This window comes from Mustela putorius, unplaced genomic scaffold (genome assembly GCF_011764305.1).
Source record: "Mustela putorius furo isolate JIRA1106 unplaced genomic scaffold, ASM1176430v1.1 tig00003853_pilon_pilon_pilon, whole genome shotgun sequence".
Taxonomy (NCBI): domain Eukaryota; kingdom Metazoa; phylum Chordata; class Mammalia; order Carnivora; family Mustelidae; genus Mustela; species Mustela putorius.
In genome coordinates, this window is record NW_025422005.1 from 18,978,076 (window position 1) to 18,998,661 (window position 20,586).

Sequence of the window (20,586 nt, forward strand, 5' to 3'; positions counted from 1 at the left end):
CTGTCTTTGGCTCAGGTCATGCTCCCAGGGTCCTGGGATTAAGCCCTGCATCGGGCTCTCTGTTCAGTGGGGAGCCTGCTCCCCCCACCCCTTGCCTGCCTCTCTGCCTACTTGCCATCTCTCTGTCAAATAAATAAATAAAATCTTTTAAAAAAAAACAAAAACATATTTTTTGTGTCCCTCGTTCCCTTCAATTCAGAGCACATTGTAAGTCTTAATAGATGCAGATTTATAAGTTGGATTCAGATGTATGTATTCATTTTGTAAAAACCTTTTATGGCAATTTTCCTTTAAATTAATACTTTCCAAGATGTACTTTAATTGATTTGCAAGAGTATGACCAGTCAAGACTTTGATACAGTGAAAAAGTGCTAGGTCCCCTTATTTTATGCCAGGAGGCCTAAGGGAATGACCTAGCAATTCCTAGACCTCAACCTAAGGAATTTTATTTTTAAAAATAGAGATTCCAGGGGCACCTGGGTGGCTCAGTCTGCTAAGTGTCTGACTTTTGATTTGGCTGAGGTCATGATCTTAAGCTTGTGGGATTGAGCCCTGTGCCAGGCTCCACACTCAGCAAGGTCTGCTTGAGATTCTCTCTCCCCACTCCCCCTGCCCATCCCCCCTCCAGCACCTGTGCTTGCTCTCTCCCCTCTGTCTCTCTCAAATAAATAAAGCTTTAATAATTAAAAAAAAAAGTACCTTTACCTAAAGTATTGAAAGATAAAATGATTTGATATTTGGGATTTACACCCCAATAATCTCAGTGCTAGGAATGGGTAATGATAGAGATGAAACAAATGTGTCAAAAACTGTTGAAACTGACTGATGGGTACTTTATACTATTCCCTTTACCTTTCCATATGCTCGAAATTTTCCCAAATTAAAGGTTTAGGGAAAAATAAACTTTTTCTGGGGCACCTGGGTGGCTCAGTGGGTTAAGCCTCCGCCTTCAGCTCAAGTCATGATCTCAGGGTCCTGGGATGGAGCCCCGCATCGGGCTCTCTGCTCAGCTGGGAGCCTGCTTCCCTATCTCTCTCTGCTTGCCTCTCTGCCTACTTGGGATCTCTCTCTCTCTCAAATACATAAATAAAATCTTTTAAAAAATAAAAAATAAACATTAAAAAAATTTAACTTTTTCTGGTGATTCAAATGCAGCAGGCTATGGAACCATATTGAAGATTCACTGGCATAACCCCTTTGAAGCTTTCCTTTCTTACAGCAATGATCTTAAAGGAAGTTTGTTTGTTTGTTTGTTTGTTTGTTTGTTTTAAAGATCTTATTTATTTATTTGACAAAGAGATCACAAATAGGCAGGGAGGCAGGTGGGGGGTAGGGGGAAGTAGGCTACGGCTGAGCAGAAAGCCTGACGCAGGACTCTATCCCAGGACCTTGGGATCATGACCTGAGCCGAAGGCAGAGGCTTTAAACCCACTGAGTCACCCAGGGGCCCCTTAAAGGAAGTTTTTGATCAAGAGCCTTTCGTACTATCCTTAAGTGTTCTGGTTTTCAAGAATAAGCAGAGCCCTTTGTGTGGCCAAATAGAGACCTTCCCATTTGCAATCAAGAGATACTTCCCTGGAACTAAAACATTGTCTACTAGCTTTGACTGCCTTCTCTGTTCTTTCCGATAAGAGATCAGTCCAGAAGATAGTGGACTGTTACGCCTTTTCTCACGTAATCAGCAACCTGGAGTCAGAATGTGGACACGTTGTAATACTGATTCTTGTGATTTCAAAATGATGGAGACCTTTCTCTTTCTGTCCGGAAATTCCATCGGTCATGGCCTATCAGAAGATATTTCAGGACTATAAAGAAAAGCAAGTGTGTGATTACCTAAAAAAGGCACGACAGTGGCTACCTCCAAAGAGGGGGCCGCCTGGGCTTCCAGGGGCTGGCAGTGTTCTCTTCCTTGCCTTGCACAGTCCCAACTCAGAATAGCATTATGCAGCAGTTTCTTAAATCTATAGCCCGTTTTGTTTACTTGTTTACTTTGTGTTGGGGCCGCTTTTAGGCAAACGGGGATCCCCCCTCAAAATATCCATAGGCCTGAAGTAACCAATGGGCTACTTATTATACGGCACAAGTACCAAAAAGGGGGAAGGTTCCATGCCTCACCACACTGCCTCACCTTCCTCCTTTATAAACAGCGGCGACCCCTGCCTCCTTGCAGACAGCCTGGCCTCTGCTGTCCTGCCCTCTGCTCCCTTCCAGGTATATTCAGTAAACTTCTATCTCCTTTATTCTGCCTCAGGTGATTTTTTTTTCTTTTTTAAAGTAGGCTCCATGCCCAGTGTGGGACTTGAACTCATGACCCTGAGATCAAGAGTCACATGCTTAGGGTGCCTGTGTGATTTAGTAGGTTAAGAGTCTGCCTTCAGGGGCGCCTGGGTAGCTCAGTGGGTTAAAGCCTCTGCCTTCGGCTCAGGTCATGATCCCAGGGTCCTGGGATGGAGCCCTGCATAGGGCTCTCTGCTCAGCAGGGAGCCTGCTTCCTCCTCTCTCTCTCTGCCTGCCTCTCTGCCTACTTGTCATCTCTCTCTCTCTGTCAAATAAATAAATAAAATCTTAAAAAAAAAAAAAAAAAGCTGACCTGCTTTCAGCTCAGGTCATGACCTTGTGGTTCTGGGATGGAAACGGCGGCGTCAACGGCAGGCTCCCTGCTCAGCAGGGAGTCTGCTTCTCCCTCTCTCCCTCTGTCACTCACCCCTGCTTGTGCTCGCTCACTCTCTCTCTCAAATAAGTACATAAAATCTGAAGAAGAAGAAGAAGAAGAAGAAGAAGAAAAAGAAGAAGAGGAGGAGGAAGAAGAGTCACATGCTCTATCAGCTGAGCCAGCCAGATGTCCCGCCTCAGGTGAATTCTTGTCACGGCCTGCACCACTGACTTCCACACAATGTCACCCCACATATGGGGGCCCTCATCCTCTCAGGAGATACACCCCATTTAGACACCATAACTGGTTAAAAAAAAATAGTAACTTGAGAAAGGATTAGAAATGAGAGAAAATTTTAAAAATTCAAAGTTAGGGACTGAGTGAGCCTTGGTCCCAGAATAAGAATGGACAAAGGTGTGATGGGTTTAAAGCACTTTTGTAAAGTGAACTGCACAGGATACTAGTTCTGGATGACATCCCGTGAATGAATAAGCTGGGAAATGTTGGGTTAAATACTCAATCCACCAGGAAATATCAAGCGGTGGTATTTCAAACACCATGAACTAGATGGACCAATCACTGTCTAAGGTTAAATCGCCTTCTTTATGGCAGGACTGCTCAGAGCTCTTACCTTGCTGCTGTGTTCTCAATGTTGAAAACATGGGACAGACTCTGCAGTGTTTCTCAAATGCCTAAGTTTGCAGCATCTCAGACCCAGTAAGTCCCTCCTTGGATCCGCTCAGCCTCACCTCTCTACTGGCCCCTTGGCTCCTTGATCCTGGAGACCCTGGATGCTATTTCAGCCTTGGTCTCTGCCTCATCCATCCCCTAGCTCTGGTGGCTGGCTCGGCCTTCCCTGCATTAGGCTGGGCTCCCACAGAGCCGCTCTTGGGCCGCCTGTGGTGAGAGTAGCAGCCGCGCCAGCAACCATGTCAAGCCAGCACCCATGTCCAACCTAACCGGGGCCCGGAGGCTCTGCTCATCCCAACACCTGCAGTCAGGTGTGCCTTTTAGCCTACCCCTCCCCCCCCTGCAGCTGCCCCAAGGTGGAGGGAACCGGAAGTGAAACCCAGAAGTGCAAGGGAATTAACACTCTGGGAGGCAGACTTATATCCTGAGACAGAGACAGAATTCCCTCCCTCCTTCCTTCTGATGAACTGATTTGAGCAGTGCTGTGTTCTTTATGACCTGCTAGAAACATCTCATGGAACTGAGCAAGTAGCAGGGGGTCTCTTGGTGATGCTGTGGCTGGCTCAGTGATGCCCCACATCCCATGTCACATTTGCTTCCCTGCTTTCTTGTCCCGCTGCCACTTCCTGCTCCTCTGGCTGCCCTGGGATCGCACCGAGGCTACAGCATTGAGGCTTTGCTTCCGTCCCAGTGTTTGGGAGAACCAGAGAACAAGGCACTAAACCTGTTTCTTGGGGACCCCCTCTCAGGGTCAGTTTTCCGTGCCCCTCCCATTGGGAAATGCTATTTTAAAGAATTTCTTCTTTGGTGGGGCAGAAACCAAGTCCACAGCACACTTCTCATCAGGCCATCTGTCCATCCGCTCTGAGCTCATCTCTCCAGAACAACAGGCTGAATGAAACCCCAGCTCTTTGATAATAACAGAAAGAGTGCGCTGTGCATTTATTGAACAACATGTAACACAAACTCAGGTGCCATCCCCTACTTCATCGATGGGCTTTGACACCTGTTCCGGTACAGTATCCCTTTCTAGGCCTGTGAGTGATCCCCAGCCCTCCCTCCCGGGAAAGGAAAAGGGCAGCTTTGTCAGCCTGACTTCCCTCCCCTCTTTCTAACAATAGCTGGTCACACAATGACCAGGCATTATCATACAAAAGTTCCTTTACAAAAAGCACCAATTGGCATACATATACAAGTATATACAAAAAAATCACATTTAAAAAATGTACAAAATATTCCATTTTGCACCAACGTAGAAAAGTGTCCTGTGTGGTTGTTTCAAGCACGTTTCCAATTCTGGTTCAGTGGCTGCTGGACACAGCAGTGGGAGTCCTACTGCTAGTCCCTGCTCTCTGAGTGGAGAGAAGACACACCTTCCCATTGCCCCTCCAGGGGCCCCGACCCCTCCCACCCTGGGCCTGTCACCAAGGTGGCTGGGCCCCTCCCCACCCTCCCCGGCATCTCTGCATCCAGAAGGTCTCTCCCTCATCCAGTTCCTTACTGGTGTCCTGCAAGAAAAAGACAAAGAAACACAAGGTGAACCAGGGCACGGGGGATCTGGAGTTTACCAAACTCCAGTGACAAAATTATCAGACTCCAATTCCTGCCTGGCCTCTGCCTTCTTAAAGAAAAATAGAATTTAGTCGTCAAAACATGATGGATTGCACATCCAACACAAAACTCCGAAATTCGGAGTACCTGTATTTTTCAACTGGATTGGAATTGAGTTCCAATAGTAACTTGGCTTGAAAAATTCTATTAGCAAACATGTGCTAATTAGCAAACGCGTCCTTTCTATGCGCCACTGTGTTAAATGATCACATCTACTCTTCACCAGAACCTTTTGAGGTCAGTAGTATCGCTCCCCCGTGCACAGATAGGTAGCCTGAGACTCTGAAAAGTTGTGAGCAGCCCAAGATTATACCATTCGTTTCTGGGAAAGCTGCCATTCAGAACCCAGGCACTTAACCACGCTCTGCAGCCCAGAGAGTTTTCTAAATGACTTGCGGGAGGGCACGTGGGTGATCAGATGCTCCCGGGCCAGCGGAGGACTAGACTGAGTGGCAGACTGACAGTGGTGGGCGGAGCAAACTGGCAGAGGGGGCGGTCCCTACCCAGCGCCCGCTCTCTGGGATTGGTGGGGCGGGTGGGGGCAAGCATTGTTAGCTCTTCCCAAAATTTTACAAGAAGGTAGAGATCCAGATTCTTAGTTGAAAGTTCCTTAAAACAAAAAACAGGGGCGCCTGGTTAAGCCTCCAACTCTTGATTTTGGCTCACGTCACAATCTCAGGGTCGTGAGACTGGGCATGGAGCCGGCTTGGAATCCTCTCTCTCCCTCTCCTCTCTCTCTCTCCCTCTCTTAAAAAACAAAAAACCCTCCCCCCATTTCCTAATTTTTTAAATGTTGGCAACTAATTTTTAAAAATTTAAACATTGTGCTAGCCAGACAAAAGTTAGCCCAACCTGGCTCATAACTCCCTTGTCTTTTACGTTTTTTTTATGTTACCCTGTATTGCTTTCCACTCAGGAAGATCATTTAGATATAAAATGAGAGCTTTTTATTGTGAATCATTTTTTGGTGGTTTTTTTTTTTTTTTTCCTCTCAGGGTAAAGAGAACAGGACTTTACCCTCAGAAGGGATAAAACACATATCAGGGCCATCACCACATACTGGCCTCATCCGCCGGGGTCCAGCATAGGACTTTGCACACAGTCAGGATTTCGTGGTGTTGAATGACTGAACAAACAAACAAACGATGAATTTCTTACCTTCTTCCTTTCTCTCTGTGGACTCTTCCCCTTCCTGATCTTCTTCTTCTTCAATGAACTCTTCCTCTTCCTCATCTGTGTGTGACAAAGAACCACTGTATTAGGATGGGGCCAGCTCCTCAGAAGAGCTGCTCAAAGGGGCACCAGGCTGGAGACAGCACTTATCCAAACCCCTGCTGACCCCCAGTTGGGACCCCATTGCCATGTGGCGACATGAGTGGCCCCGGAGGTGACGAGCTTGCCGAACCTAAGCTACACGGAGACCTGCTTCCTCCTCCCCCTGGCGCCCTCCTTCCTTCTCACACCCCTCCAAAGTAGCAACAGCAGCTCCTATCGCTTGAGCTGCCAGTGTCCAGAGAGGACTTTGCGGGGAGCACGCTTTGTGCTTCTGCACGCCTCCCAGTTAGACAGAGACACACCACCTGAGGAGACCCGACTCCCTCAGGGATCAGAGTCCTTGTCTTGAAGGAATGTGCCCAGACTTTGAAATCTGCTTGCCTACCACTCCTTGTCCGGTTTTCCTCATTCCACAGCCTACAAAGGGGTGGCTGTGGGGTGGGGGATACTCCTGGGCCATCTCCTTGATAGTTCTCTGAAGCTGAACCCCAGACAGACAGACGGCGACCTATGTCCCCGCCTTCCCATCCCGGGATGTCACTGTCAAGCTTCGCTAACAGGGAATGTGCCTGTTCTCCACCCCACCCTCTCCCAAGCCACTTCCTTAATGCTTCAGGGCCGTGCGGGAATCACCAGAGAGCAGGGCATTTGTCAAGAGTGTGTAGGGAGAGGTTTGAGAGAGATCATGCCTCCAAAACATCAGTCCAGTTTCTAGCTACATAGCCGGGACCTGTGCATAACCCAGGGGGTTTTGTTGTTGTTTTTGAATTATTATCATAATTAAGTGCTCTTAGCGGCATCTACTGAGCACTTACTATGTGCCAAATGTGCCAAGCATTGTGTGTGTGTGTGTGTGTGTGTGTGCACGCACACACGCGCGCACCAAACACTTTACACATATCGTCTCATAGAATCCTCCCTAGGGTTTTGGGAGCCAAATTCCTTGGTGGAGTCTGCTTAGGCTACTTACTCGCTGTGTGGCCTCCAGCAAATTATGGACCCTCTCTTAGCTTTCTTTCCTTAACTACAAAATGGAGACAACAATAGAAACTATCTCATTAAGTTAAATGACAGAATTTAACAAGTGGGGTATTTTGGAATTCTGAGTATAGCTTCAACATCAGATTCTGAAAGCCAGTGTGGGACACAGCCCAGGAGAGTTCAGCTCTGGCTTTCCCAGCGGGTCATTGGAGCATCGCCTCTCAAATCAGTACAACACTTAGCAAAATTGGATCCACTCTCTCTTTCTAAATAGCTACCTTGCAACTGTGTGACCTTGGGCAAATCATTAAATCTTTGCTCTTCATCTGGCTTCCTCATTTCCCCTTATTACTTTCTCCTAATTATTGTTATGGTTATGTTGTTATAATTACTATAGGTACTCTGTGGTAGAGTAATTACAAACAGAAATGAGGACATAAAAACAGGTAAATTAAGGTGCCCAAGTATCAGAGATGGGAGAATTAAGAAGCGGAAGCTAAGCCCAGCCTTAGGCAGTAACTACTTTTTATCTAGTACATGGCAAACTCCCCTGCATCACTATCTTATCTGTTGCAAGAGCACCCTGGTGTGGTCATGACCAGTAGGCCCATGTTTTAACTTATTTTTTAAAGTTAGAAAATGCAGTTCAGGGGCGACTGGCAGACGCAGGCAGAGGAGCACGTGACTCTTGATCTCAGGGTCATGACTTCGAGCCCCATGGTGGGTGTAGAGATTACTTAAAATAAATAAAAATTGAAAAAGAAAATGCAGCTCGGAGAAGGAGAGGGGTTCACCAAAGGTCACACAGATAGCAACTGGCAGAACGTACATTTGAACTTAATCTGCCTGACTACAGTTGCCGTGTGCCTCCCAGCAGCGGGTCCATCTGTAATTGACTGAGTGATGACTATGTGCCAGGTGCTGTGCTAGGCTCTGGGCTCTTGAAGAACTTGGCTGTCGAAGTTTGGCTGTTTACTAGTGTACCTGCGTCCAGGTGGGGCTCAGTGGAAGGGAAGCAGATTACCAGGGGTGAAATAGACATGTTATCGGGGAAATATTATTAATATTATAATATTATTTTATAATATATAATATATTATTATTTTATAAAATATATTCTATTAATATTATAATTAATATTATTAATGTTATCGAGGAAATAGACATGTGGCACTGCCACCTCCTTTACCTGTCCCAAAGTCGATGGCCCTAAGGGCGTCTGCTATGTGATCCAAGTCCAAAGTAAAGTAGTCCATGTTTTCAAAGCCCTGTTCTGTCTTCCCCAGCTGGCAACCCTTGGAAGCTTCCACAATGCTGTGGGGGTGGGAGAGAGAGAAAGGAGGGGCAGGGTGAGATTTCTGGGCCTCAGTGAGAGAAGGGGGTATCTTAGCTCCACTTCACATCAGTGCATGTATCTACGCCCACACCCAGGCCTTGCACCTAGAGGCTCCCCCTGGAGGGTGGGGTATTTCTCTCCTGTCACAAAAAGGCAGGGGATGCAAAGGCCAGGAAAGCTAGATTGGGCTGAGACCTTCCCAGCCGACCTCATGCACAGGGGGAGGTCCACTGGACAGAGGTCAAAGGCCTTGGTGGGAGCTGGGGCCTTGGATCATAGTCCTGGAGAGATACTGACCTTTTGATGAGTTGCTTTGCACTCTGTGGGGGGAAAGAGAGAGAGAGCGCAGGGTTAGGAATACAGAAGAAGTGGCCCCAAGAAATCAGCAAAAACAGTGACTGGGCCACAGGTGGGCCCTTGGTGCCATTCCGTAGCCTCAGTGGGACCTGCTCCCTGCTCTGACTTGAACAGCATTTGGGTTTTTTCCTTCTGTTCATGGTCTACACGGGTTTTGGTCATCACTCTAGGACCTTTCCACGGTCATGGCAGGAAGCTTGGATTTTCAGGGTATCATTCTAAACACTCTTAAACCCCCAAGTCTCCAAGATGAGAATCATACCCTAATCACCTTTTTATGCCCAATGTCTAGCCCAAACCCTGGTCCACAGTATGTGCTTGGGAAATTTTTATTGAGCTGTGAAATCTTATCGCTGATCCTTTTCTGTGCTCCCCCAACAAGCTTTTCTAGGGCAGGGCTGTGTCTTGTTCATCTCTGTTGTCTCTGCTTCTGTGGTTGACCCATAGAATGTTCTTGATGAACAGTCTCTACATGGACACTGTATTTTGCAGTTTACAATGCCATTTCACAAACATCCTCGTATTTGATCCTCACAAAATCAGTTAAGAGGAAAGAAGTTAGGAATCATTGTGCGCCCATTTTACAGACGAGGACACTGAGGCTTAGTGCCTTAAATGGCTTTCCCAGGAGCACATGGGTGACCAGTGACGGAGCATGACTTGCACTTTAGTCAGACCCGTTGGTTGAAGTGACCGCCCACCCCCTCCTGTTCTGCTCACCAAGAGGAAGATGGCCCCACCAGTCTCGTCCAGGGACTGGATGGCCGTCTCCACCAGCTTAGTGGACTTGTCCAGCTGTTCTCGGTACTGCTGGATGAGAGCCTCAATGAAGCTGAGCTTCTCCTCCTGCTCCCGTGTGATCCGCTGTAGCAGCTCGCTCTTCTTCTCGTCCAAGATGGCGTACAGTACGTCAAACTTCTGGCTCAGCTCTTCCTTCACCTGGTGACTGTTTTCCTGGGGACAGAATTCTCCGAGTCGCACCCTGTGGGGTCCTCCTCCCTATTTCCGGCACTGGGATGGGTGTGTTAGGAATCAGAGGTCTGAAGCTGGGAGAGATCTGACTATGTCCCCATTTTGCAGAAGACAAATGAAGGCTTAGCAAAAAGAAAGCACTTACTGAGATCTCATAGCTACTTAGCAGACCATTTGGAGGCTGGTGTCATGGAGAAAGCTAGCCCCTTCCTCAAAAATAGAGACTCCAGGGCCCTCTGTGTGCACCTAAGTCCCTCTCTCCCTCCCCACAACCCCATTTGAGGATCATGACTGGATTCAGGAAGCTCTGCCTCAGTTGGTCCTAGCAGGGCCTCTTCTAGGCCTCCTCATTGAGGCTCCCTTCTCTCCAACATAGATGCTACCTCTTGGTTTGCTTACTTATAAAATAGGAATAATAATAGTATCTCCTCAGACTGGGGGCCTCTATTACCCTCTCTCAGACTGGGAGCATCTCATGAGTAGTAGCAATGCACCCCTCTTTCTCTTGAAGCCTCCCTTCCCACAACTCTTCGCCCACCAGGAGTAAGATGATCCTTCTCCCCACCTCCTCTCTAGCTCCCCTACCTCAAGTGGAGATGGAAAATCATGGCTGCTTTTGCAGAGATAGAAAATTTTCCTTCTGCTTCTATAGTCTTGCTACTCACAGTGTGGGCCATGGACCCACAAGCTGGGCAACACCCCAGGAGTTTGTTAGGAATGCAGAACCTCATGCCTCTCTCCAGACCTACTGAATCAGAACTTGAATTTTAACAGGATCCCAGGGTGATCTGAACCGCTTTTAAGTTTGAGAAGCTTTAGTCTACCACACATTGAAGACAACACTCTGGAAACTATTAGTGCTGAAGAAATATTGATAATTATTGCTGGGATGCTCCCTGGGGTCAGGGATCAGGTCTGTCTTGGTCACCACCCCATTCCCAGTGCCTTTGGCAGGGCCCGGCCCACAGCTGTGTTCCAGAAGCCTTTGGTGAATGAGTGGATGAATGGAACAGTTAGTCCCCACCCCACCAACCCCGCTTGAACACCCCAGCCTCTAGGCCCCAACCAGCAGCCACTACCCCCAGGTGAACCTTCACCTCAGAAACCAGGTTGCCCCGAGAGGCGTCGGACCCCTAGACAGAACTCCCTTCCTTCTCACCTTGGTCACTCGACAAGAGTCTTCCAGCTGAGTGATGATGGTCTGCACGCGGTCGTTCCCCGCCACCAGCATGGAGATACAGTTACTCAGCTCAGTCTAGTGGCAGGACCGGCGGAGGGGGAATCAGGAGAGGAGAGACAGAAATAGTCTCAGAGCCTGTCTTCTCGGGGGTGGCACCCGCCCTCCCCTCTCTGCCAGAAAGAGCCTCTTTCTGAGCTGCCGTTCGGGGCCAGAGCAGAGAACATCAGAGAGATACTGCGTCCCTGATGTTATAAATGAGGCCCAGAAAAGAGGACATGACCAAAATACGACAGCAATGTACTATCAGAGGAAGGGTCTGTTTCTAGGAAAGAAGGGACACAGAAAAGAAATAGAGTTGGAAAGTTCTAGAAGAGAGAGATCAAGACAAGAGTGGGAGGCAAGGAACAAGTGTCCAGAAAGAGGGGCCACAGCTTAGTGCATGGGAAGGATGATGGGACTCCCGCAGGCCTGGGGACCCCGGCAGGGGGTGGTGGTGGGTTCTGGGCCACTTTCTGCCACAGGAGAGGTAATGAGCACAGCACAGAGGTATCTGGGACCCAAAGCACCCTGGGATTTAGAAGTCGTGGCCTGAGAGGACCCTGGTGGCCTGACCCAGGGGTCTGGTCGCTCCCCTGTGGCCACACCCAGGTGCTCTCAAGTGGCTCTAAGTATAACCCATGAGCTCAGCCACCTCCTCCTGTGGCCTGGGAAGTCCCTCCAGAGGGACTATTCCTGAAAGGCCGGCTCAGCAGATCGACAGGGATCAAATCCACATCCTGAATCCTCCAGTCATGCCCCGCAGGCCCAGGTGGAGGCCACCCTGGCCAGTACCTTCTGTCCCTGGAAGACACTCTGCAGCGGGGCCACCTCGCAGGCCTTGTGAGCCCCAAACACCTTGCACATGGAGCACGTGGGCATCTCACACGTGAGGCAGTAGATGTTGATTTTCTCGTCCTCATGCTCCTTGCACATGGGGTGGCTGCCCTTCTGCAGGGGCCGACTGCAGTGGAGAAGAAGCGCAAGTCAGATGGGGGGAGGCCCTGTCTCCTGCCCAGCTCCAGCACCCCCTCACCCCTGATCTAGGGCCTGAGCTCTCAGTGACTGGCTGTCTCCAGTCCTCTTCATTTTCTGGAGACCCAGAAACAGGAAAGCCAGTGACACCAAGGCTGTCCTCATATCCTGGGACTCTGACGCTGGTGGTGGGCCGTAGGCCCCGCCAGTGCTGAACATGGGAAAGGCTGTAGAATCCCAGGGTTGGAACTGGACAGAAAGGTGAACTGACTTGCCCAAGGTCACCCATCTGGTCAGGGCAGGGGAGACAAGAGTGCACTTGCTCTAATTATAGCCCCTGTAGCTCTTGGTGAATGTGGGCCGGACTCTGAGCAAAGCAATTTATACTCATAGCCTCACTGAATTCTATATTTAATCCACCAGACTGTAACGGCCATCAGAGCAAGGAGACTTGCCTCTCCTCATCTCTGCAGCGTGAAGCGCGTGGCGTGGAGGCGAGCGTGACTCGGGGCAGGTGGCGGAACACATCAGTAAACACGTTGGGAGGGTGGCCCCAGGTTCAGCAACGGAGGCAATGTGTGGGTCCCAAGTCACACAGCCAGAACACGGCAGCCCAGGGATGGCTAACAGGTCAGCCTAAGCCTCGACTTCAAGTCCAGAAAGGTTTTTCCTTCCCAAACACACATTCTTCAAATGCTTTTCTCCCTCGGTGGTGTTCTCTCCTTTGGGACTCTGGCATGTTATTTGTGTTTCTCTTGGGGCATCAGTTTCTTCCCATCTGAGGCTCAGTTTTTGGGCCTCAGTCCTACCTCCCCAGCTAGACTATACGCTCATTTAGAGCCAACCCCGTGTCTACACTGCCGCTGCTTTCCCAGCCCCTAACACAGCGAGGATCTCACAAGTGTCAGCTGATGACTGTCCCCCACCCATGGCAATGCCTCGCCTCCGAACAGCCATGCACAACTGGTCACACACCAGGCATTATTATCTCCCCGTTCTTAAATAAGTTCCTTTCCAGACTCACCAGACTTACCTTCCTTTCATCCTTTAGCCCAGGGCCCCCCATCCTGGCAGGGGTCTCCCTTTGCCACCTGGCTCTACCCCCACCCTCTGACCCTCTCTGAGCCTCCATTTCTTCACTGGAGAACAAGGGTAAGAATGCTGCATGGATTACCGTCAGAATTAAACCAGAGTCACACACTGAAAATGCTTAGTATGGTGGGTACACACAGGAGGTCCTCCACAAATATTTGATACTTTTAACATTTCCCATCAAAACCCTATTTGAGAGTCACAAAAACAAGCCCTACCGTCCTCTTCTGCAGACAGGGAAAATGACTCACCCAAGTTCCCACAGTGCCTTAGTAACAGTCAGACTCGCCAATGGTTCGCCCAGTCAGGGCTTTTTCTCACGAAGATTGGACTGTCCCCTGTATTTGGGAAGGACACTGCCTGCAGGCAGCCACTGAGTGACGGTTTGGGACCAAAAGGCCTGAGGGCAGCAGCCTGGAAGACTTGTCGGAGCTGCTTCCGGCCACTTCTCTTCCCAGCTGGGAAAACTTGGGCAATTGACATCATCTCTTTAAGCCTCAGCTTCCTCATCCATGAAATGGGGCTGATGAAAGTCATGCCTGATCCACAGGATTGTGGTGGGGCAGCAAGAGGAAGCTTCCCCAGGGCCCGCAGTGATAGCGGTCACCTTCACCATAGAGAGTCCGGCTGTGTTCTCTCTGGGCACTTTTCTTTGCCTGTCGCAGCCACTTAGGTGGCCCCAGTGCATCCCTCTCCCTGTCACATCTTGCCCTTCCCCTGGTTCCTATCTCAGTCTCTGCTAGGAGGGCAGCCTAATGTCTGGGCTCTTCCTATTCCCTGAGTGACACTGAGAGCCAGGGCTGGGGGATAGAGATGAGCCTCCGCTCTACTTGAGGAAGAGGGAGATGGCTCTCTGGACTAGAGAGTCTAGCTGCTCCAGCCAGGGCACTGGACCCCAGGCAGATGGGAAGGAGCCTGGGAGAGCCAGGCACAGACCAGCTGGGGAGGAAGGATGGGCTCCTGGCTGCCAGATGGACTGACCTGGAACATTCCTGCTTGTAGATATCAATGATGTTCTCCACCAGCAGATTCCTCTGCAGGCCATACACTCCATGACGATCCATGATCACCTCGTGGCGGCAGGAGGGGCAGCGGAAACGGCCACCAGACATGGACACGGAGCCAACCCGGTTGGTCCAGAAGGGATTTGCAGCCTGCAGGTGACAAGGACAGAGGTGAAGCCTGGGACAATCTCTGATTGTCCTTCTTCCTGTTCCCCCCAACCATTCTTGTCAAACCATTTGACCTGGAGCTCCCCACCCTGAGATGAGAGCCAGCCCACTCACAGCAGGGAGCACCTGAAACAGCTAAGCAAGTCTGGGATCAGCAGACCTAGGTTCAAGTCACAGTCATCCTCTGAATGACTTTGGGCAAGCAACCTTCTCTCCCCAAGCCTCCAACCCATTCATGCAAGGGGCATGATTATTAGACCCAGCTGGGAAGGCTGCTAATTCAAAGACGAAATTGTGAGAGAATATTTTGTAAAGTGCTTCTGGAAACCTTGAGTCCTGCCTCTTCCCATTCCCTTGTGAAGCCCATATTATATGGAACCAGCCTCAAGAAGGAAGATGCCTCTACTGCCCAGTGTCTCCTGGCCACCTTCCTCCTCCCAAAGCTCTGGGCCCCTTGCCACCAGGGAGCTGGCTCCAGCCCCTGAGGTCTGGTTTCTCTCTCCTCTCCGCCTGCCTCTCCCACTTATCGCTTGAGGCATTTGACTCCTGATTGGAGAGTCAACTGCAAGCTCAGGCAGCGGTGGGGGAGCTGGGGGCAGGGTGGGGACGGGAAACACACGTCATGGAGAAGGAATGGGGCAGCCAGAGCTGCCCCTGAGCCTCCTTCAGCCCCTAGGTCTCCTCCAGGATTTTCTCTGTCCGGGAGAAAGCCAGCCCTTGTTTAGAAGCCCTTGACCAAGAGAGAATGGCTTTCCACCACAGGAATGCTGAGCCGCCACCTGGGGCCCGGGACTCAGCCCCGCCCGGCACTGACCTGGAAGATGTCATTGGCACACTTCCGGCAGAGGTTGTGTTGACAAGGCAAGATGACCACCGGCTTGGTAAACATCTCAAGGCAGATAGGACAGATCAGCTGCTTCTCCAGGTTCTCCATGGGGTTCCCATCCTGGATCAGGCTTGATTTATAATCCATATTGTTGGGAGCTGTGGGGGTTCACCTGGCTGCCTCCTTCACCGGCTTTGCTCTACGCAGACCTGGGGTTTTGCCTTTGTCACAAAATACCCACACAGAGCCTCTTTGCCTTCTTCTCCTGGTGCCCGAATTCTGTCTTGGTCTGAGGCCCCTCTGATATTTATAGCTGGGTCCCGGTCACATGAGCCCCAAGAGGGGACCAGCTGAGCATTCCAGTGCCAAGTGGCTGGCTGGGGCTTGAGTTTCCTCCAGGCCTGAAAGACCGGCCCTCTCAAATCACATGGAGGGATGAGCAATCGCTGTTCTCCTGGGAGGAGGGTCGTAAACAAGAACAGCCTGTTCGTGGGCTGGCGTGGGGGGAGGAAAGGCTACCAGAGTTTCCTCCAGAGACTAGTCTCCCAGAGCAGGCAGGTAAGCTAGCAAGGGGACCCAAGGAATGGGGCCACTGAGATTTGCAGGATTAATTGCCAGAAGTCCCTCACTGCCCTCAACCTCCTCCTCTAGAGTACCGAGTAGCTCCTGAGAAGAGGGGTGAGGGCAGCCCTTCTCTCTGAGCCCATCTCTGAGCCCAGAATATTGCTAGACATCTCGCGACCCCACTCCAGCGAGCCCATCCCTCCTGCATCCATTGGCCACTAACTTCACTCTAATGTTGGAAGGGCTTCCTTGAGACATAGTCCAGTGCCCCGGTGGGGACCCTGAGGTCCAGAGAAAGGAACTTATTCATAGTCATTTAGTAAGTCAGTGGCAAAGCCAGGAATCTTTTTCATTCATCAGACATTTCTCTGAGTACTAACTATACATCAGGCACCAGGGTGACAGCTAAATGAGTAATCCCTCTCCCTTCCCTGAGAATCTCACAGCCCAGGGAGGGAGGCAAACAGAAATTGCTCTCATGGGTGCCATGAAGCCCTACCTGGATACTTAGAGGTTATCCAGATGTTCCCCTTTGCTCTCTGCACAAATTTAAATTTTTCTCTACGTTCTTCTGGACATCTTCTGCGTTGGCAGGTAGAAGTTATTAGAGTATTTCCAATGGCTATTTTTAAGGTAGAATCTCACACAAAGGGAAATAGGGCCAGCCAGTGTCAGGTACTGGGACAGGAGTGGGGTCAGTGACAGTGGGCCTCAAGGATGAGCCTAAGAGACCATAGAACATACAGGAGTGTCCAGGGTCTCATGAAAGAAGGGTGGTAGGAGAGGAGGTTGGGTCCCCTCTGCCTGAAGAAGAGTTGATGGTTAGAGCCCTGAGAGAAGACATAGAGGAGCCAACTGTGGGGTGAGGGGAAGAAGTGAGAGCAAGAACCAGTCACAGAAAGAGCAGGAGGCCCAGAGGACAAGAGGCTAGGGAATTTTTTTTTACAATTTTATTTTTTTAGTAATCTCTGTACCCAATGAGGGGCTTGAACTCACAACCCCGAGATCAAGAGTCCCATGCTCCACGAACTAAGCCAGCCTGGCACCCCATGAGACTGCAGAACTTTAAGGAAGGGGTGGTCCCCACCAAAATGTTAATGGCTAGTTTTTGCTGAACACTTGCTGAGTGCCAGGCACCATGCTAAGCGCTTCGTAAGTGTTATTTCATTTTATCACCCCAAGAGCCAGCACATAAGACCTGTTCCATCCCCATTCCACAGATGAGGAAACTGCAGTACAGAGCATAACACAGCTGCCATGAAGTAACACAGCTTGCAAGAAAATGGCTCTAGGACACAAATGCAGGCATGCTTGACTCAGGAGCCCAAACTCCCTTTGTTATTTATTTATTTACTTACTTACTTATTTTTAGAGAGAGTGCACATGCTTGAGCAGAGGAAGGGGCAGAGGAAGAAGGAGAGAGAGAAAAAAACCCAGATTCCTCACTGATCGCGGAGCCCAATGGGATGGGGCTTGATACCATGACCCTGAGATCATGATCTGAGCCAAAATCAAAAGTCAAAAGCTCTACCCACTGAAGCATGCAAGTGTCCCCCAACCCCACCCCAAGCTCCTTCTATCTTCCTTCTCTATCTACTGAATGCAGGTCAACACTGCCAGGCCAGCTACGGGTCGGAAGATGGGGAGGGTTGGAAAGAGGCCATCCCTTCTTCCTTGCTCATATCTCAGTTTTGTTCAGATATCAGACAGCACTGTTCTCCAGGAAGGTGGACCTCTCCAAGGCCACGGGAGACTAAGGCTTAAAGCTATCATGCTAATCCCATTCTCCTTTGCCTTGGTGATATAGCTGTGGCCTAGGAGACCCAAAGGGCTCGAGGAAGTAGGGGAAGGATAAAGTGAAGGGCAAAAGGAAAGCTTCATTCTTGCCTTTGAATGGGGCTGTGAGAAGGTGGGGCAGCAAGCTTACAGCCAAGATGGGAGACAAGTCTCAGGGACACGTCCACTCTCTGAAAACAACAAGAAGGTTCCGTAGAAAGCACAGGGAACATTGATGCCATCACTGTGCTGCCAATTCACCCATCCCTGGAACTGCCCCCCACCTGACTATTTAAGATCTGAGAGAACAAATGTGATCATAGTGGAATTACTCTGTTACTTGCAGCAGAGAACATTCTGTGTACATTCAAGTCTCTACCTCCCATATGCCAACAATTCTCACATCTCTTGTTCCAATTCAGACCTCTCTTTTCCTTAAGTTGAAGATTTGTTGGAGATCTCTACTGGGATGTCCCAACAGCCCCTCAACTCCTCATACCCCCCAAACAGACCACACCATCTTCCCCCACATCTAGCTCCTCCTTGCATTTTCCTTGTCTCGTGTCACAGTGAACACCACCACCATTCACCCATTTGCACAGACCAAAAAGCTGAGAGCTGGCTTAGGGCTCCCTATCCCCTCATTGCACACCTGGTCAATCTCTACATCAAGCATGGGCCTATCTTTGCTTCCCACCTGTCATCTTACCATCATCTGTTTGTGAGTCTGATTCTCCCTCTGGACCTTGAAGACTTTGAGGGTAAAGGCTGCCTCTGTTGATTCTGTACCCCCAGTACCTGGCACACAGTAGGTACTCAACAAATACTTCTTAAATGAATGGAGAGTGAATGAGTGAGTTCAGCAAAAGGGCAACAGGGTCACTGTCAGACTAGGGAAAGATTAAGGTACTTGAGCAAGTTTTTTCAGCGGGCATGTTGGAGAGAAAGTACTGGAAGATTGGGAGGGGAGGAATGGAGTAAATGATCCAGGCTCAGAAAGGAGGAGACTCTGTGTCTTAAGTTGGGAGGACAGAAAAGAGAAGAAGGAGGTGAGAATCAAATGCTGGGAAGGGGAGAGAAAGGTGGTCCTATCATGATCTCAGTCAAGAATGAATTGAGGCCAACTTCCGAGGCTTACCCGGGGGAAGCGGAGCGTGGGTGGGCAGACCAGCCAATGCGGGCCTGCAGGAGGAAGTCCCCTAGAGAGGGCTGAAAGGGCTGTGCGAGGGCAGAGGAGCCTCGCTGGTGTTTCATAACCATAGTTTTCTATTTGCGAGCGGCCATTCACATGGTTCCGTTGACTTTGTCCAGGACATTTGGCAGTCCAGGTGCAAAAGTCACGCAAATGGACAGTGGGATCCACTCCAGCCTGGGCCTGGGCCAGGCCAGCGCTGCTGAAAGTCAAGAGGTGAGGAAGGGGAATTCCCACGTGGGCCATGCTGGGCATCAAAACATGTCTTGTCACTTAATCCTCCCAACAGCTCTGCAAGGGGGTTATTATGATCTCCGTTTTATTTCCCAGGAGGAAACAAGGCTAAGAGAGTTAATTGGTCAAAGTCACAGAGCCACAAGTGGCAGCGCAGAGCTGGATTTCACATCTAAGATGGACCGACTCCTTACCCAGTGCTCTTCATGCTGAAGCATTTACCGAGTGCTTCTTGCGTGCTGGGCATTGGGTTAAGTCCTTCCCGTCCATGCTCTCTTTTTCAGTCCTCAATATAACTCAGTGAGGCACGGATCATGATTTTCCCTGTTTTGCAGCTGAGCAAGGAGGCTCAGAGAGGTTAAGTCACTTGGCAAAGTACCCCAGCCAGTAAGTGGCAGAGCCAGGATCAAAACCAAGATGTTACAAACGAGTATCATTACCAGCTGCTGGAACATACTGGAAAGCTATGGGCTGACAGATGAAGAGACAAACAAGGAGTATCAGTGTTGCGTCTGAGTCCGAGCTTTCGACCACTGTTTTACTGTCTCCCTCTTTGCACATCTCCTTGCTTATTTATTTTTAAGCTTTAATTTATTTATTTGAGAGAGAGAAAGTGAGTGAGAGAGAGAAAAAGCATGAGCAGGGGAAGGAGCAGACACAGAGGGAGAAGCAGACTCCCCTCCGAGCAAGGAACCCGACATGGGGCTCAATCCAAGGACCCTGGGATCATGACCTGAGCTGAAGGCATGCCCAGTCTACTGAGCCACCCAGGCGCCCCAAATTTTACTGTTTATTAATGAAAAATTCAAACCCACAGAAGTAGAGAGAAGAGTATAATGAACTCATGTAACCAAATCCAGCTTCATCTGCTACCAATAGTTCCCCAATCTTATTTCATCTACACCCACACACACTTCTTTTGTCTGAAACATTTTTTTAAAGATTCTTTTATTTATTTGACAGAGAGATAGAGTGTCACCGAGCACAAGTGGGGTGAGGGGCAGAGAGAGAAGGAGAAGCAGACACCCCGCTGAGCAACTTCCTGCTATGTGGGGCTCAATCCCAGGACTCTGGGATCATGACCTGAGCTCAAGTCAGACTCTTAACTGACTGAGCCACCCAGGCCCTGAGTCTGATATATTTTAAAACAAATCTTAGACATCAAGTAATTTCATCCATAAATACTTGAGTAAGCATTTCTAACCAATAAGGATTTTTTTTTACATAATCACAATGCCATTATCATATCTAAACAAAAATAACAAGAATTTCTTGATATTATCTAGTTTCCAAGCCATTTTCAGAGGACACAGATTGCCTCAAATGTCTTCTTACAGTTCACTTGTACAAATGAGATCCAAATAAGGTCTTACACACGGCATTTTGGTGATTTTGTCTCATTGATCACTTTTAATCTATAGTAATTGCCTTTCCTCCCATTCTTCTGTGCCATTGACTTGTCAGGAAATGATTCAGGGTATTATGATTCTCACTTGGACTTATTCGGAACTGAAGTCCAGGGAAGTCAAGTGACTTGCAGAATATCACCTAGCTAAGAGACAGACTTCATTTGGGACTGCCCCAAAGTCTGTTACCCATGGGAGGAGGTACCCATGGGAAACCAAGGGGTTCCCAGCTGGGTAGGAGTTAGGCAAAGCAGTGGG

At 49.4% G+C, this 20,586-nt stretch overlaps 1 protein-coding gene across 1 annotated transcript; it reads right to left on the bottom strand.

The window, feature by feature from the left end:
- Positions 1 to 4,244: 4,244 nt before the first annotated feature.
- Positions 4,245 to 15,543, bottom strand: TRIM63 (tripartite motif containing 63). Its single transcript, XM_004741121.3, has 9 exons — positions 15,145 to 15,543; positions 14,140 to 14,312; positions 11,887 to 12,055; positions 11,035 to 11,130; positions 9,624 to 9,857; positions 8,844 to 8,866; positions 8,400 to 8,524; positions 6,113 to 6,187; positions 4,245 to 4,851 (listed from the first exon to the last, which is right to left on the bottom strand). Exons 1-9 carry the CDS (start codon positions 15,301 to 15,303, stop codon positions 4,841 to 4,843), a joined length of 1,065 nt encoding a protein of 354 aa, XP_004741178.1. The 5' UTR covers positions 15,304 to 15,543; the 3' UTR covers positions 4,245 to 4,840.
- Between the last annotated feature and the right edge of the window lie 5,043 nt (positions 15,544 to 20,586).

Bases quoted from the DNA above. Each gene is read 5' to 3' on its own strand.
- TRIM63 (XM_004741121.3), bottom strand. From the start codon at position 15,303: ATGGATTATAAATCAAGCCTGATCCAGGATGGGAACCCCATGGAGAAC. The intron at 12,056-14,139 runs GTCAGTCCATCT...TCTCCACTGCAG, and splicing joins TACAAGCAGGAATGTTCCAG to TCGGCCCCTGCAGAAGGGCA. The intron at 6,188-8,399 runs GTAAAGGAGGTG...TGTCACACACAG, and splicing joins GGCCATCGACTTTGGGACAG to ATGAGGAAGAGGAAGAGTTC.